The sequence below is a fragment of the Rhinopithecus roxellana genome, chromosome 5 (genome assembly GCF_007565055.1).
Source record: "Rhinopithecus roxellana isolate Shanxi Qingling chromosome 5, ASM756505v1, whole genome shotgun sequence".
Classification (NCBI taxonomy): Eukaryota; Metazoa; Chordata; class Mammalia; order Primates; family Cercopithecidae; genus Rhinopithecus; species Rhinopithecus roxellana.
Window position 1 is genome coordinate 38,044,140 of NC_044553.1, and position 16,478 is coordinate 38,060,617.

Here is a 16,478-nt window from a genome sequence, read left to right on the forward strand (position 1 = left end):
ACGCGGTCTCGGGCTACGCGCAGGCGGCTAGTGGGAAAGGGAGACCCTGGGAGACAATGCCTAACAGGGCGAGGCCCCTGGCGGCTTCCTCAGGAGAACTCACAGTTCTGGGGGATCCCGGAGCCTCTACCCCGTTGCGAGAAAGGAGGTCCACTTCCGGTCGCAATCTCGGGCGAGCGGCTTTTTCCACCCCCGCGGTCTCTTGCGCACTCTGGTGGCCTCTGGCGAGAACGACACTGAACTGGTTCACGCGGGACGCCAATAAAGATTTCTTATTCAAAAAACAGGAAGTGCCTACGGAGGCCGGGCAGGCAGCGGCGTCCGGGCATGAAGCCGGGCGGCTACCGGATCGCGGGCGGCGGCGGCATCGCGGGCGGCGGCGGCGATGAGCGACATAGTGGAGAAGACGTTGACGGCGCTGCCGGGACTCTTTCTGCAGAACCAGCCAGGTGGTGGGCCCGCGGCCGCCAAGGCGTCCTTCTCCTCGAGGCTAGGCAGCCTCGTCCGCGGCATCACCGCCCTCACCTCCAAGCACGTAGGTGCCCGCCTGCCCGGGAGCTCAGGGACATCAGAGTGAGGCCCCCGCGCCAGGAGGCCCTGGCCGGGCGGCGAGACTCCAAGGCCTCCGGGGTTAGCCCGCCGGCGGGGCTCAGGGGCTGCTGTGTCGGTTGGTCCTTTCGTCGGCCTGGAAGCTTCACTTTCCTGCTGGGACTGACAGCAAGGGAGGCCGAGTTTCCACAGTTGGTTCTGACACTGACTCTTTGATCTGGGGCATATCTCTGTAACCTCTGACCTTCCATGTGTTTTCTCAACGTTGGCGTGGAAAAGTACTGATACATAATTCATAGTTTTTTTGAGAATTGGGTGAGATGTCAAGCGTGTGAAAATACCCAGTGCGATGGAGGTGTCAGACATTGTTTACCTTCCACAAAGTTTTTTTCCCTACTCAGTTTCCTTCTCTCCCCGCCCCCCGCCCCGGTCCCTTCAACTGAACAACGGTTCAGTTGTCGCATACCTGAACAGATCCCCTGAGCCTCATGTTGAATATCTTTGAGGAGCTTGAGGTTCTTGGGTTAGAACAACGTGTTGGGCAAAGAAAAAGCATAGTTCTCTTAAAATGTAAAATTTGCTAAGTTTCTGCCTCAAATGGGCTTTGAAAATGAGCATTTATAAAAATTCTTAAGCTTTAAAAAATTTTTAATTTTTAATGACGGAGTCTCGCTTTGTCGCCCAGGCTGGAGTGCAATGGTGCCATCTCGGCTCGCTGGAGCCTTAAGGTTTTACAATTTTTTAATTTTTTTTTTTTTTGAGATGAGGTCTCGCTGTGTTGCCCAGGCTGAAGTGCAGTGGCACCATCTTGACTCACTGCAAGCTCCGCCTTCCAGGTTCACGCCATTCTCCTGCCTCAGCCTCCCCAGTAGCTGGGACTACAGACGTCCGCCACCACGCCCGGCTAATTCTTTTTTGTATTTTTTAAGTAAAGATGGGGTTTCACCGTGTTAGCCAGGATGGTCTCGTGATCCACCCGCCTCGGCGTCCCAAAGTGCTGGGATTACATGTGTGAGCCACTGCGCCTGGCCTTAAAATTTTTTTTTTGAGACGGAGTCTTGCTCTGTCGCCCAGGCTGGAGTGCAATGGTGCGATCTCGGCTCACTGGAGTCTCTGCCTCCCGGGTTCAAGTGATTCTCCTGCCTCAGCCTCCCAAGTAGCTGGGATTACAGGCGTACGCCACCACACCCGGCTAATTTTTGTAGTTTTAGTAGAGATAGGGTTGGGCTGTCTGGTCTGGAACCGTGTTTGACCATGTTAGGCTGGCTGGTCTGGAACTCCTGACCTCAAGTAATTCGTCCCCTTTGGCCTTCCAAAGTGCTGGGATTACAGGCATGAGCCACCGTGCTGGGCCCCCACAGGTGCTTGATGGTTGCACGGATTGTGTAGTATACCGATTCACAGCTACAAGAAGTTTATATCTTAAAAAGAGCACGTGTTAATGTCATTATTTGTTCAACAGATGTTTATTGGGAACAAGGTTATGTGTTAGACACAGGAAAATAGAATTAAACACATTCCCTTTTCCCAAGGAGTTGGTCATTCGTTTTGGGCTTAAGACAAGTGTAAGGGTGACTATAATGCAATATAAATGCTAAAAGAGAAGGAAAGACAGAAAAGAAGGTTTAAAAAAATTGTTTTTTGGCAGCTCAAATAAGTTGATGCTATGCGGAGAGAACCTGCTTCACATTCCAGAATCATTATTTGTGGGCTTTGTTTAGTTTTGTTTTTGAGATGGAGTCTTGCTCTATCGCCTGGGCTGGAATGCAGTGCTGCAATCTTGGCTCACTGCAACCTCTGCCTCCTGGGTTCAAGTGATTCTCCTGCCTCACCCTCCCTAGTCGCTGGGATTACAGGCACGCATCACCACACCCGGCTAATTTTTATATTTTTTTGTAGAGATAGGATTTCGCCATGTTGGCCAGGCTGGTCTTGAAGTCCTGACCTCAGGTGATCCACCTGCCTTGGCCTCCCAAAGTGCTGGGATTACAGGCGTGAGCCACAACGCCTGGCCATTTGTGGCCTTAATGTTGTTTTTCTTAAGGTTTTTGTCCTTTGCTAATTTTTAAGGGATGCTCAATAAAATTTTTTAAAAAGTTATTTTTGATCTTAAATAGCAGTTTGAAACTGTAGATTGGCATCCATGTGTGTCAGTGCTTCACTAGTGGCTTTTGAATAGCCATCTGATGAACATGTAATTCAGTGTGTAATTTAAAGGTAGCATGATTTTAGCCAAAAAAAAAAAATTGGGCCAATTTTTTAAGTGCTTAGGGAGATAACATACAATGTAGACAGTAGAAGTGACCACATTGGTATATGTCTGAGATAGGAAGTGATGGAAAGGATTCGGGGAATGAGGAAAAGACAGGGAAGAAGAATGTAGTTTAAGGGGAAAAGACCTATTTCTGTTTCTGCTTTCTTACCCTATTTCTTAATTCCATGAAGACTTTTTACTTCTAAGGGGAAGATGTGAGATGAGACTCTTTTCTTGGACCAATACATGGAGAATTTCTACTCTCTCTCCACGTTTAATTTTTTTTTTTTTTTTTGAGATAGAATGTTGCTGTGTTGCCCAGGCTGGAGTTCAGTGGTACGATCTTGGCTCACTGCAACATTCACCTCCTGGGTTCAAGCGATTCTCCTGCCCCTGTCTCAGCCTCCCGTGTATCTGGGATTACAGGACACCCAGCTAATGTTTGTATTTTTAGTAGGGACGGGGTTTCGCCGTGTTGGCCAGGCTGGTCTCAAGCTCCTGACCTCAAGTGATTCACCCGCCTTGGCCTCCCAAAGTGCTGGGATTACAGGCATGAGCTGCTGCTCCTGGCCTCCACCTTTAGTTTTTAAAAAACCATTTTCTGTTCTTCTACCATTAAGGGGAAGTAACTGAGTAAAGAAAAGAGGAAGGATGGGGTAGCCTGAAAATATTTATTCTCTCCAGGGATGGTTCTGAGGTTTGGAGATAGGCCTTTAGGTAGATCATAAGTACATAATATTTATAACTCTCCTTTAAAATAATGTTTCTTTTAAATTAAAAGTATTGTAAATTATATTTTTTCCTTTAGATAAATGCTGTTACGGTTTTAAAAGACAGTTAATTAAGCATTTAAATATTTTCATTTTCTCAGGAAGAAGAAAAATTAATCCAGCAGGAACTGAGTAGTCTGAAAGCAACTGTTTCTGCTCCTACTACAACACTGGTAGGTTTGCATAGTGAGTGCGAACACTTTGAATTTGAAATCTAGTCTACTATGGACTCAATAGTGGCATCTAACTGATGACTGGTTGCTAAAATTTGATTTATCATAGTCAAAATGAATTATAGATGGTAGCAACTTAGATGTTAACTTAAGCCTTTTATTGTTGACTGATTTGCACCAGAACAAGATTTGCCTATGTGAAGTCAGGGCTAATGTGATGATGATTACATAAATGTGGAGATACTCTTGGGACCCTAGTGCTGATCTGATGTTTTTAATGTTATGCATTTGGAAAAGGTTGGGATATCAACATATTTTCAGACCTGAATTGATATATTGTAGGTATATCTAATTTTATTGTGTAAGACCTAGTTGTTTTTAAACTTTGTTCTACATAATTTGATCTTTCAAACAATATTCAGCAACTGTTTAATGAATGGTCATTCATTATTATGCAGGCCACTATGGGGCTGTCCCAGCATAGCTAGATTAAAACCCAGTTTGATTTTTTTTCTTTCTTTTTTTTTTTTTTTTTTGAGACGAAGTCTCGCTCTGTTGCCCAGGCTGGAGTGCAGTGGCGTGGCACGATCTCGGCTCACTGCAACCTCTGCCTCCTGGATTCAACCGATTCTCCTGCCTCAGGCTCCCGAGTAACTGGGACTACAGGTGCCCGCCACCATGCCTGGCTAATTTTTGTATTTTTAGTAGAGTTGGGGTTTTCACCATGTTGACCAGGCTGGTCTCAAACTCCTGACCACAAGTGATCCACCTACCTCGGCCTCCCAAATCAAAGTACTGGGATTACAGGCGTGAGCCACTGTGCCTGGCCTGATTTTTTTTAAATGAGATTTTGTTCCAAGCAACATTTCTTCAGCAAATATTTGGTGAGTGTCTTCAGTATACAAGCTACTGTGGGAATGTTTTCCCTCCCTGACAGTAAAAATATCAGGGTTTTGCATAAGCCCATGATTGTGAATTTGAAAAGCAATTGTAAAGTCTGAGAGAATGAATATGTTTTCTTTTGTGGTCATAATAATAGTTTGTGGCAAATAAAACTCAAAACATAATCTGATATATCCGTGTGTGTGTGTATGTATATATATATATATATGTATGTATGTTTGTGTGTATACATGTATGTGTGTCTGTGTGGCTATGGATAAAATAATTATGCTTTATAGTACTAGATAGAATTGTTAAACAGAAATCGTTTTTGTTAGATTTCCATTTTTTAAGATTTGCATCAGTACATAGTTTTCATTGTTCCCAGGCAGAAACCTGAAGTTGGGCAGAACTAAGTTAAATAGGTAGAAATTAGGAAGGCAGAGTTTGAAAGGAAGATTTTACAACACGATGACCATCCAACACTGTGTATATCTTACAGAGTAGTCTGTCCCAGAGCTGTTCATGTAAAGGTTGGCTATCAGAGAAATTGTAAAGAGAATTCCTGCATTGGGGAATGCACTTCCATCTCTAAAAATAAATGCATGCGATGTAATCTCACTTAGACAGAGTTGGTAATGACTTTTGAAAAACTCTGAGATAAAATGTTACAAATCTAGGGTTGAAACTTAATGGCTTAAATGAACACTTTCACTCCTAATTAATGTAGAAGTCTGAAGAGGGACTTCCATTATTTTTTGTTTATCTTTTGTTTGTTTTCTCAGTATTCTGTAGCCTTTTTTTGGGGGGGGGATGGGGTGGGAGGATGGAGTCTTGCTCTGTTGCCCAGGCTAGAGTGCAATGGCGTGATTTTGGCTCACTGCAACCTCTGCCTCTCGGGTTCAAGGAATTCTCCTGCCTCAGCCTCCCGAGTAGCTGGGATTACAGGCGCGGGCCATCATGTCTGGCTAATTTTTGTGTTTTTTAGTAGAGATGGGGTTTCACCATGTTGGCCAGGCTGGTCTTGAACTCCTGACCTCAGGTGATCTGCCCTCCTCGGCTTCCCAAAGTGCTGTGATTACAGGAGTGAGTCACTGTACCCTGCTAGTATTTTGTAGTCTTAATTAATGTGTTAATGAGTTAACTTTTACTGCTTTAAGCACAAGTGACCTGAGTTAAATCTCATTCCCTTAAGATTTTTCTATGGTTTCTCTTTAAACTCTTTATATTAAACATTATTATCATTGCTTTCAAATATTCAGTTTTACTGTTTCCTAAGCATTTTGTGATTTAATAATCCTGTAATATGCTAACCCTAATTAATTTTGACATATTAAAATAGTCTATGTCGCCAGGTGTGGTGGCTCACACCTGTAATCTCAGCAATTTGCCTAGGTGGGTGGATCATTTAAGGTCAGGAGTTTGAGACCAGCCTGGCCAACATGGTGAAACCCCATCTCTATTAAATATACAAAAATTAGCTGGGCATGGTGGTATGCACCTGTAGTCCTGGCTACTCGAGAGGCTGAGGCATGAGAATTGCTTGAACCCGGTAGGTGGATCTTGGCGGTGAGCCAAGATCTCACCACTGTACTCCAGCCTGGGCAACAGAGCGAAACTCTGTTTAAAAAAAAAAAAAAAAAGTCTATGAGCTTTTTGTTATTTTGAAACACATTTTATTTTATATATTTTATTTCTCGTTAAAGTTTTCCATAAATATTGATAATGCAAATATCTTAGTGATAAAACAAATTTTTTAGCATCTTTTAACAATTTTTGGCTTGCATTGAAGATATTAAAAGACCCCATAAGAAAACTAAATATTATTACAATAGCTATGCCATTAATGAAATCATGCCCCTCAGTTTATAATTGTGAGTTTTTAAAAAAGAGTGCCTATAAAGCAAACTATTCCGTATTGTACTTAGCACAATAATTCTGAGGAAAATCTAGGTGCAATTTGGTTTTCCAATGTGAAAAATATTTTTGTTACAGAAATTATTACCAACTTGTGGGAATTTTATGGATATTTCCGTTTGACAAAGTCTACTAAAATTATGTGCTGTATTTTAGAAGCCAAGTAAGATGACCATGATGAAATCTTGTGTGATGACCCCATATATATCACATTATAACCAAATTTTTCACTAGGGGCACATAGAAATAGCTACAGTTGATTTATTTTATAGTAGTACCACTAACAAAATAGTAAAATAATTTTACTAAAAGTAATACTATTGGTAAGATTGGGAGCAATTTTTATTTATAAAGTCTGATATTGGGTGATTAATTTGTAATATATATGTTATTTCTTCAGTGCCAGGATTAAAGGATTCTCCTGTTAAATTATGAGAACATAGTAGAACAATCTAAATATTCTATTTATTTATACGGCTACTGGATATTTTGCTTTTCAGAAAATGATGAAGGAATGTATGGTGAGACTTATATATTGTGAAATGCTTGGATATGATGCTTCCTTTGGCTATATTCATGCAATCAAGTTAGCCCAACAAGGAAACCTCTTAGAAAAAAGAGTAGGTATGTATGTGTTTAAGACTTTCATGCTTTCATGTTGTCCTTGAAGTTCCAACTATTATGCAAAATGAATGATGGCAGGTATATAGTATGTTTTTAGAATACTGTATTATAATTTCTAAAACTTTATTTATTTATTTATTTATTTTATTTTTTTATTTTTTGAGGCGGAGTCTCGCTCTGTCACCCAGGCTGGAGTGCAGTGGCCGGATCTAAGCTCACTGCAAGCTCTGCCTCCCGGATTTACGCCATTCTCCTGCCTCAGCCTCCTGAGTAGCTGGGACTACAGGCGCCCGCCACCTCGCCCGGCTAGTTTTTGTATTTTTAGTAGAGACGGGGTTTCACCGTGTTAGCCAGGATGGTCTCGATCTCCTGACCTCGTGATCCGCCCGTCTCGGCCTCCCAAAGTGCTGGGAATTTCTAAAACTTTAAAAGAAACTCAAAGCCATTTATAGGAAATCAGTTTTCCTGATTCGTAGCATTTTGGAGTTAAAGAGAAGACTAAAAATTACTTGGTCTTGTGATGACAGTTAGATACTATATATGTCAGAACTCATTGAACCATACACTTAAATATTTTTTGTATATGAATTATATGTCTATAAAACTGACTTTTTTTGTATATAAATTATATGTCTATAAAGAGCTGAATTTTGTTTTTTTTTTGAGACAGATTCTCTCTGTGTTGCCCAGGCTAGAGTGTAGTGGCGGGATCTCTGCTCACTGCAACCTCTGTCTCCAGGTTCAAGTGATCCTCCTACCTCAGCTCCCTGAGTAGCTAGAACTAAGCTGTGTGCCACCATGCCTGGCTAATTTTTGTGTTTTGTTTTTGTAGAGATGGGGTTTCACCATGTTGCCTAGGCTGGTCTTGAACTCCTGGGCTCAAGTGATCCGCCCACCTTGGCCTCCCAAAGTGCTGGGATTACAGGCGTGAGCCACTGCGCCTGGGCAATAGAGCTGATATTAAGAAGTCTGTTTAATCTTATTAGTTTAATGGTCAGAAATGTTTCTTTATAGAATAAAACTGAAATTTACTAAAGTAATTTTAAATATCTTGTTCTTAGCTTCTCAAATGTTAGCTATGAGGATTAGCAGTGTCTTTTAAAAAAATTTCTATAGTCAACCTTTAGGGCTATTAGGAAAAATTCTTTTAAGCAATTAAATACTCTGTTCATAAATGTTCAGCTTTATATCAGAATCTCAGGAAGGATGCATTTTAGAATAGTAAAGGGTAGAACATGTTCTTTATTCAGAGAAGTTGATAATGTCATGTCGTTAAGGACTAGCATTATTCATAAATTATATTGCTCTGTGCTATCAGATGATGGGGTGGAGGTGACAGATGTCTTGGTAAACATTCTGAGACTGAATGCACACAATATTCCACTTGTGGAACCCCACTCCGCCCAAAACACTCTTTGATCTTTTAAACTTTTTATATTCTTTCCTTCAAGTAGAGTGTCCTCTAGCATTCTGTTTCTCTCTTTCCGTATTCCAAATCAAATTTCGTTTCTCCTGTGATCACTCAGGTGGCTCCTACCATCTGTTACCTTTGTTGTTATCTTTTCATATATTAATGTCTTAGCTCTTGAACTAATTTTAAGATCCCTAAAGGCAGGTATTTTTTTTTTTTTTTGAGCTTTTAAATTAGTTTTTATTAGTAATTTGCTTTTCTTAAAACTTTGATTTTTTAAAAAACATTATACAAATATGGAATGTAAGCTCTTCCAGTCATATTCACTATTTTCAGTTGCCATCCCAACTGAAAGGTCAGGAGATCGAGACCATCCTGGCTAACATGGTGAAACCCCATCTCTACTAAAAATACAAAAAATTAGCCAGGTGTGGTGGCGGGCACCTGTAGTCCCAGCTACTCGGGAGGCTGAGGCAGGAGAATGGCGTGAACCCAGGAGGCGGAGCTTGCAGTGAGCTCAGATTGCGCCACTGCACTCCAGCCTGGGCTACAGAGCCAGACTCTGTCTAAAAAAAAAAAAAAAAAAAAGAATTAAGGTTTCATTGAGGTGGTCTTTGGATTAGTTTGTTGGCCTTGATATTGGTGACTTGGGAATGGGTGATACCTTAGCTGAACAGGTGATTTATCAGCAATCTGATAAGACAGTCTCCACTTTAAATGCTTCCCTGGGGGCCTGGGTGTGGTGGTTCACTCCTATAATCCCAGCACTTTGGAAGGCAAAGGTGGGAGGAATCACTTGAGTCTGGGAGTTTGAGACCAGCCTGGATAACATAGTGAGACCCTGTCTCTACTTAAAAAAAAAGAAAAAAGCTCGATGTGATAGTGCACGCCTGTGGTCCCAGCTACTTAGGAGGCTGAGGTGAAGGATTGCTTGAGTTTGGAAGGTAGAGGCTGCAGTGAGTTTTGATCATACCACTGCCTTCCAACCTGAGTGAGACTCCATCTCAGAAAACAAAACAAAACAAATGCTTTCTGGGATTTTCCTAATCGCTTTCTTGGCCTGGGTCAGATTTGTTTCAACTCTTGTGATTGTGGGAGTAATAGCTCTGCTTCTCTGACCTCTAGTGAAGGTGTTGGAATTGGTCATGCTGCTACCTCTTGATTGTGAGAATAGGAAGTTTCTGTTTTCTCCTGTTCCGTAGTGGACGCAGACAGCATGGATGCTGGGTAATGATGGGTATAATTAACATTAGAATCCCTGATGAAAGGTCTGAAAGAATTGAGAAGAATGAAAAACAATGAGCATGGAGTCAGGGAATCAGGTCTCAAGATAGACCATGTGGAGAGGCAGTAAAATACGGGAGTTTAAAATACGGACTGACTTCAACTGTCTGGGTTTGAGTCCTGGCTCCACCATGTAATAGGTGTGGACTTTAGGGACTTGCCCTTTTTTGGGTCTCTCTCTTTTTTTTTTGAGATGGAGTCTTGCTCTGTCACCCAGGCTGGAGTACGGTGGCGCTATCTTGGCTCACTGCAAGCTCCACCTCCCGGGTTCACGTCATTCTTCTGCCTCAGCCTCCTGAGTAGCTGGGTCTACAGGCGCCCGCCACCATGGCCGGCTAATTTTTTGTATTTTTAGTAGAGATGGAGTTTCACCACGTTAGCCAGGATGGTCTTGATCTCCTGACCTCGTGATTTGCGTGCCTTGGCCTCTCAAAGTGCTGGGATTACAGGTGTCAGCCACCATGCCCAGCTTGGGTCTCATTATTATATAGGGATAAAAATGCCTATATATGCCTATATATATGCCTATGAAATTCATTGGGTGGTTGTGAGGATTAAATAAGTAATGCTTATAAAGTACTTGACCCATAGTGACTGTCTAATTAAAGTGTTAGTTATTATCATTGTGAAGCCTGACTGAGAAAATTCCTTGGAGAATCTAGATTCTATGTACATGACATTTGTCATAGTGTTAATACATTTCCTCAGTCTTAAAATGTACTTTAAGAGTGTTTTAGTATTATTGCAATAAAAATGCTTATTTAAGCCAATGAGTACATTTAATGTGGCAGACAGCGTTTCTTTCCTGAATAATTGTTATTCCTTCAATTGAGAAAATAAGGTATTGTGTGTGGCTTAATATATTTAATATATGATTTACATCATGCAGATTGACATTAGGACATTAGGTGGCTAGCTCACTCAATACAAAGAGCTAGTAACTCAGTATTAACTGTAGTGATTAGGGTTTTTTTGTTTTTTTGTTTTTTTTTTACTGTAGTGATTAGTTTTTGAATTATATGTTTGGCTATAAAATAGCATTTCTAAAATAGAGAATGCTTTGATTGATAATGTAAAGATTTGCACAAAAAATAGAAGGCATGTCTTCTCAGTGCCATTTATAAGATTTTAAGTTGATACATATAGTGTCTATTCCATTTCTGGAATATCCTATGAAATACATAATTCTGGAAGATTTCAGGATGAAAAATACCTGAAATCTTCCTTACTGAAGGTTTTTAACCTTATATTTTGCAATTTGTTTTTATGTTTACTTGTTACTGGTACCTTTGATACTTACAGGACTGCTTTAACTTCTTGTGAAAAGTCTATTTTTGGTAGGTAGTAATGAGACTTTTCCCTCGTTTTTATAGGTTATTTGGCTGTTTCCTTATTTCTACATGAAAGTCATGAATTATTGCTTCTCCTTGTGAATACAGTTGTAAAGGTATTGTATTGTATGTTGGTTAATATGAAGTCATAATTCTTGTTAGCACCTGACATTTCTCCTCGATCATATTCAATTAGATGATATTAGAAGAAAGTGGGCTTGCAGAATGGGCTTAGAAGAATCTTTTAGATCAGTTTCTGCATCTATAAAATGAAGTTAAATAATACAACTTACGGAGTTGTGAGGATTACATGAAATACACGTGAAGTAGTAGCTGCTGCTCTTCTTGTTATAATTTCATTGTAAAACACAGAGTTAGAACTAAAGTCCAGGTCTCTAAGCTGTTAGTTTAGGAATATTTTCCATGCTGTTATCTTTTTTTCTAGGATCTGTTCTAAAGGGATATAGATATAAACTGAATAATCAAAGTCTTTAAAGTTTAAAAAGTCATTAAAAAAAAGAATAGAATATAATCAGTAACTGAAATGTAGAGATAATAAAAACAATCCACACTCACAATATTTTCTGTTTAACTTCCAAATCAGAATGATAATGAGTTGTAATTGAATTGTTGAGCTTTTTATCCTGTGTCAATTTTTTGATACGTGAGAGAGAGAGAGAACAGTATTTTCTGAACTTTAAGTCATATACTGTATTAAGGTTACTAGTAGCTTAAATTTTTTCCAAACTTAAAAAACATATTTTTAGGTTCTATTAGAATGGTTTATAAACCATATGGATAGATAAGTACATATGAATGTGTGCATTTTATTGTGAATATTCCAAAATCACTTCCTTTTAAACTTACATTCATGTTATTGTTGATTAATAAGAAAAACTCATAAAATTGTTTTATTATTGGTTTAGAAAAGCTTTAAAGGCTGTAGTAAAGGAGACTACTTTGGCTAGATTCAGAACAGAGATACAGTTTCCTCTTGTATCAGTTGCTCTTTGGCTTTATCTATCTACTGACTCTATTAAGGCAAATGAAACAAATAGGAGCATTCCAATAAAATATGCCATAAATTTGGATATACAAGTTAATTATAAATAGTGCAAAATTCCTAAGTATGTAGGACCATTACAGTGTTGAATTTGCCATTCCTAGTTTCAGTATTTACACTGAATGTTTTCTTTCCTTAATGTTGTACCAGGATCTGCAGAGCACTAACCTAGTAGAAGTGTGTATGGCACTGACTGTTGTTAGCCAGATTTTCCCCCGAGAAATGATTCCAGCTGTTCTTCCATTAATAGAAGATAAACTTCAACATTCTAAGTAAGTAAATTCTTTAGGGATAGGTGTCTGTGCCATATATTTCAAAACAGAAGTTTATGCTAGAAAATTTATTATAACTTCAATGCTACCAGGATAGAGATTATTCTTTGACTGCTAGGAATAATACAGAAATCTTCAGTAGGATCATCTTTATTTTTATGTGCGTTTAGGGAAATGTTAGACAGCTTTCTAAAGTTAAACTAAGAGACAGTGAAGCCTAGTGTCCAGGAATCCTTGGCTTTCCTCCCAATTCTACCACTAATGAGCAGTGGTCTTGTTTTTCCTTGGCTAGATGGTGTTAGTTGAAGCTCCTTAGTTCTCCCAAAGTTGTTTTAGGGATAAAGTAAAATAATGAAAGACATATGGAAATTGTGCAAGTGTAGTGAATGCAAAGCTTCAGTGTAGTGGAAAGATGCTTTTTGTTTTTTTTTTTTGAGACAGTTTTACTCCGTCGCCTAGGCTGGAGTGCAATGGCACGATCTCGGCTCACTGCAACCTCTGCCTCCTGGGTTCAAGCAGTTCTTCTGCCTCAGCCTCCCAAGTAGCTGGGATTACAGGCACCTGCCACCACACCTGGCTAATTTTTTTTTTTTTAAATAGAAGCTGGGTTTTGCCGTGTTGGCCAGGCTGGTCTCGAACTCCTGACCTCAGGTGATCCACCTGCCTCGGCCTCCCAAAGTACTGGGATTACAGGTGTGAGCCACCACGCCCGGCCCAGGAAGATGCTTTTTATATCAAAACCACAGCATTTTAATCCTGTTTTATGGCAGAATGTATACAAACTTAATTTACTTTGTAGTATTTTCCTAATCTTCTCTTGTAAGTTTCCTTAATAGTCTCCTTATCAGATTGAACTTACTTGTTCACTGTATTTGAATTATTAGTATTTTGTTTTTGACCAAGCTCCTTTATGTCATAATTTTAATTAATTAATTAATTAATTAATTTTTTTGATATGGAGTCTCATCTGTTGCCCAGGCTGCAGTGCAGTGGAGTGATCTTGGCTCACTGCAACCTTCACCTCCCAGGTTCAAGCAGTTCTCTGCCTCAGCCTCCCAAGTAGCTGGAATTACAGGAACACGCCACCATGCCCAGCTAATTTTTTGTATTTTTAGTGGAGACAGGGTTTCACCATCTTGGCCAGGCTGGTCTTGAACTCCTGACCTCGTGATCCACCCACCTTGACCTCCCAAAGTGCTGAGATTACAGGTGTGAGTCACTGTGCCTGGCTCATAATTTTTTTTTTTTTGTTTTTTGAGACGGAGTCTCGCTCTGTTGCCCGGGCTGGAGTGCAGTGGTCGGATCTCAGCTCACTGCAAGTTCTGCCTCCCAGGTTTATGCCATTCTCCTGCCTCAGCCTCCCAAGTAGCTGGGACTACAGGCGCCTGCCACCTCGCCCGGCTAGTTTTTTGTATTTTTTAGTAGAGACGAGGTTTCACCATGTTAGCCAGGATGGTCTCGATCTCCTGACCTCGTGATCCACCCGTCTTGGCTCATAATTTTTAAAGTTGGAAAAGGTTTGCAATCGTTGTGATTATGGTGTGTCAGTTATATATTCTTGATAAAGATTTTTTTGTTACTCATACAACATTTATTTTATATACTTTAAATCAGTATTTTTAATGTTATAAGATTGCAAAATGTTGTCTTATAGCTTGTGTTTTTTTTTTTTTTTTTTTTTTTTTTTGAGATGGAGTCTTGCTTTGTTGCCTAGGCTGGAGTGCAGTGGCGTGATCTTGGCTCACTGCAACCTCCGCCTCCCGGGTTCAAGCGATTCTTCTGCCTCAGCCTCCTGAGTAGTTGGAACTACAGGTGCCCGCCCCTATGCCCGGCTAATTTTTGTAGTTTTAGTAGAGACGGGGTTTCACCATATTGGCCAAGCTGGTCTCGAACTCCTGACCTCGTGATCCACCTGCCTTGGCCTCCCAAAGTGCTGGGATTACAAGCGTGAGCCACCACGCCCGGCCAGCTTGTATTCTTTAAGAAATATTGGATCATGAATCTTCCAGCTAAAATGATAGCTTTTACCAAGAATTACAGAATAACTTCATAGGTCTTTCAGACTTTTTATATATTGTATGTCATATCTGTGTTTAGAACAGAGGATGATTATGGACAATTAATTATTGGAAATACACACTTTTTAAAGATTTATAAGGTGATCTGATTATACCAGCAGCATATTTTTGCTTAACTTTTCCTCACCACCACTTTTGTGGTGACCTTACTTACTGACCAGTTGTATGAAATCTTTCTGAGAATTGAAAGGGCCCTTTTCAATTTTTTCTTTATTGCTTTGTATTTAGTCTAATTTCAAGTCCTGGCTAGAGGGCTAGAATTTAGACTTTGTGAAACTCTGCTTCTGCAGTTACGGCCAGACTCAGCCCCATGCTCTGGAGTAAAGAGCTGAAGAATATGGGGCAGAGCTATAGGTAAGCCAGTAGATGTCACAAAGAATATGTGAAACAAGGCTTGAATTCAACTTTTGAATCCCTGGCTGTATTTCATCATACCACCCCCAGAGCCTGAATCTAGGTCTCTCGTCTTATGTTAGTACCACCACTTGAGGCCAGGCCTATGAATTCCTGGGCCTATTCAGAGTTTTTTTTTTTTTTTTCCTCACCTCATTTAGCTATTCTCCCCTAGAATTAATATCAATTATCATGCAATGGCAATACACTGTGATGTGGCTTGCATTCACCACAGTATTAATACTAACAGTAAATCTGTTGTTAATCTGCTTTTCTTTTTTTTTTTTTTTTTTTTGTGAAAAAAGTTTTCCATTATGGCATAGCTTGCCTAGGAAGGTAAGAGTTGTTTATTAATAGAATTTGTATGACCACTTATTAAGAATCTTATAAAAGGTGTTCTTGAGTGGAACACAAAGGATTGCACTGAATAATCTCAGTCTTGAGATTCTATGACAGAGATATCTGTTAAGGAACCGTAAAAGTAAATACTTCACTTTTGTGATGTTTGCTGCTGTTCTGAGCACTGCCAGCATAGTCTGCAAGTAAGAGATATGTAGATATAGACAAGAGAGAGAAAAACAAGGAAGAAGCTTCCTTGGAAACTACATCATGAACATAGGATGGCATTTCTTTATTTTTGTTTCTGTGTGCTAGACGTTATCTGCTACAGTTGAAGTGCAAGACTAGTATATACTTTTCTTCTTTCTTATCATGAGGTTTTGAAACAGGTGAACTGGGCAAGGAGAGGAGTAACATCTTTTTATTCCATGTGTGTCCTTGTATTCCTCCCCTCTGTCCTCCAGAGTATTTGGAGTCTGCTATCCAGTGATAGCTATATTAAAAAAAAGAAGCAAAGAAAGCTACTATTTTAGAGTAAGAATGTTAATGAGTTTTTTTTCTTTTCTTTCCTTTTTTTCTTTTTTCTTTTTTTTTTTGAGACAGAGTCTCACTCTGTCACCCAGGTTGGAGTGCAGTGGCACAACCTTGGCTCACTGCAACTTCTGCCTCCTAGGTTCAAGCGATTCTTGTTCCACAGCCACCCAAGTAACTGGGACTATAGGTGTGCACCACCACACCTGGCTAATTTTTGTATTTTTAGTAGAGACAGGGTTTCGCCATGTTGACCAGGCTGGTTTTGAACTCCTGGCCTCAAGTGATCCACCTACCTCAGCCTCCCAAAGTGCTGGGATTACAGGCCAAAGATTTTTCATATTAATAAAAAGACTTTAATATTACTAGCTGAAATTACCTATTACTTAAACTTACTGTTGACTTTTTTTTCAATTTTTAGAGATACGTCTTTTAAAAATGGAATTAGAGAATTAAGAACTTTGTTTTTCTTGTTTTTTTTAAATCTCAAAGTAATATATGCTTGTTACAAAAAAAATTCTCTAACTATATAAATATATAACATGGGCAGTTAAAGTTTTGAGACCTTACTTCCTAGAGGTAACTACTTTTTATAATTTGGTATATT

The 16,478-nt window shown here is 39.8% G+C and overlaps 1 protein-coding gene across 3 annotated transcripts in view; it reads left to right on the plus strand.

Moving 5' to 3' along the window:
- The first annotated feature begins 283 nt into the window (after nucleotides 1-283).
- AP4E1 (adaptor related protein complex 4 subunit epsilon 1) overlaps nucleotides 284-16,478 on the plus strand; it is a 109,478-nt gene continuing 93,283 nt past the window's right edge. For all 3 annotated transcript variants that reach the window (XR_004057373.1, XM_010356599.2, XM_030930985.1), the window contains exons 1-5: nucleotides 284-535; nucleotides 3,675-3,746; nucleotides 7,046-7,169; nucleotides 11,238-11,311; nucleotides 12,409-12,530. Coding sequence is in view for 2 of the 3 variants with exons in the window: in XM_010356599.2 (XP_010354901.1) it covers nucleotides 386-535; nucleotides 3,675-3,746; nucleotides 7,046-7,169; nucleotides 11,238-11,311; nucleotides 12,409-12,530 (542 nt within the window). In the remaining variant the exon portion in view is untranslated. The remainder of the gene's footprint in view (nucleotides 536-3,674; nucleotides 3,747-7,045; nucleotides 7,170-11,237; nucleotides 11,312-12,408; nucleotides 12,531-16,478) is intronic.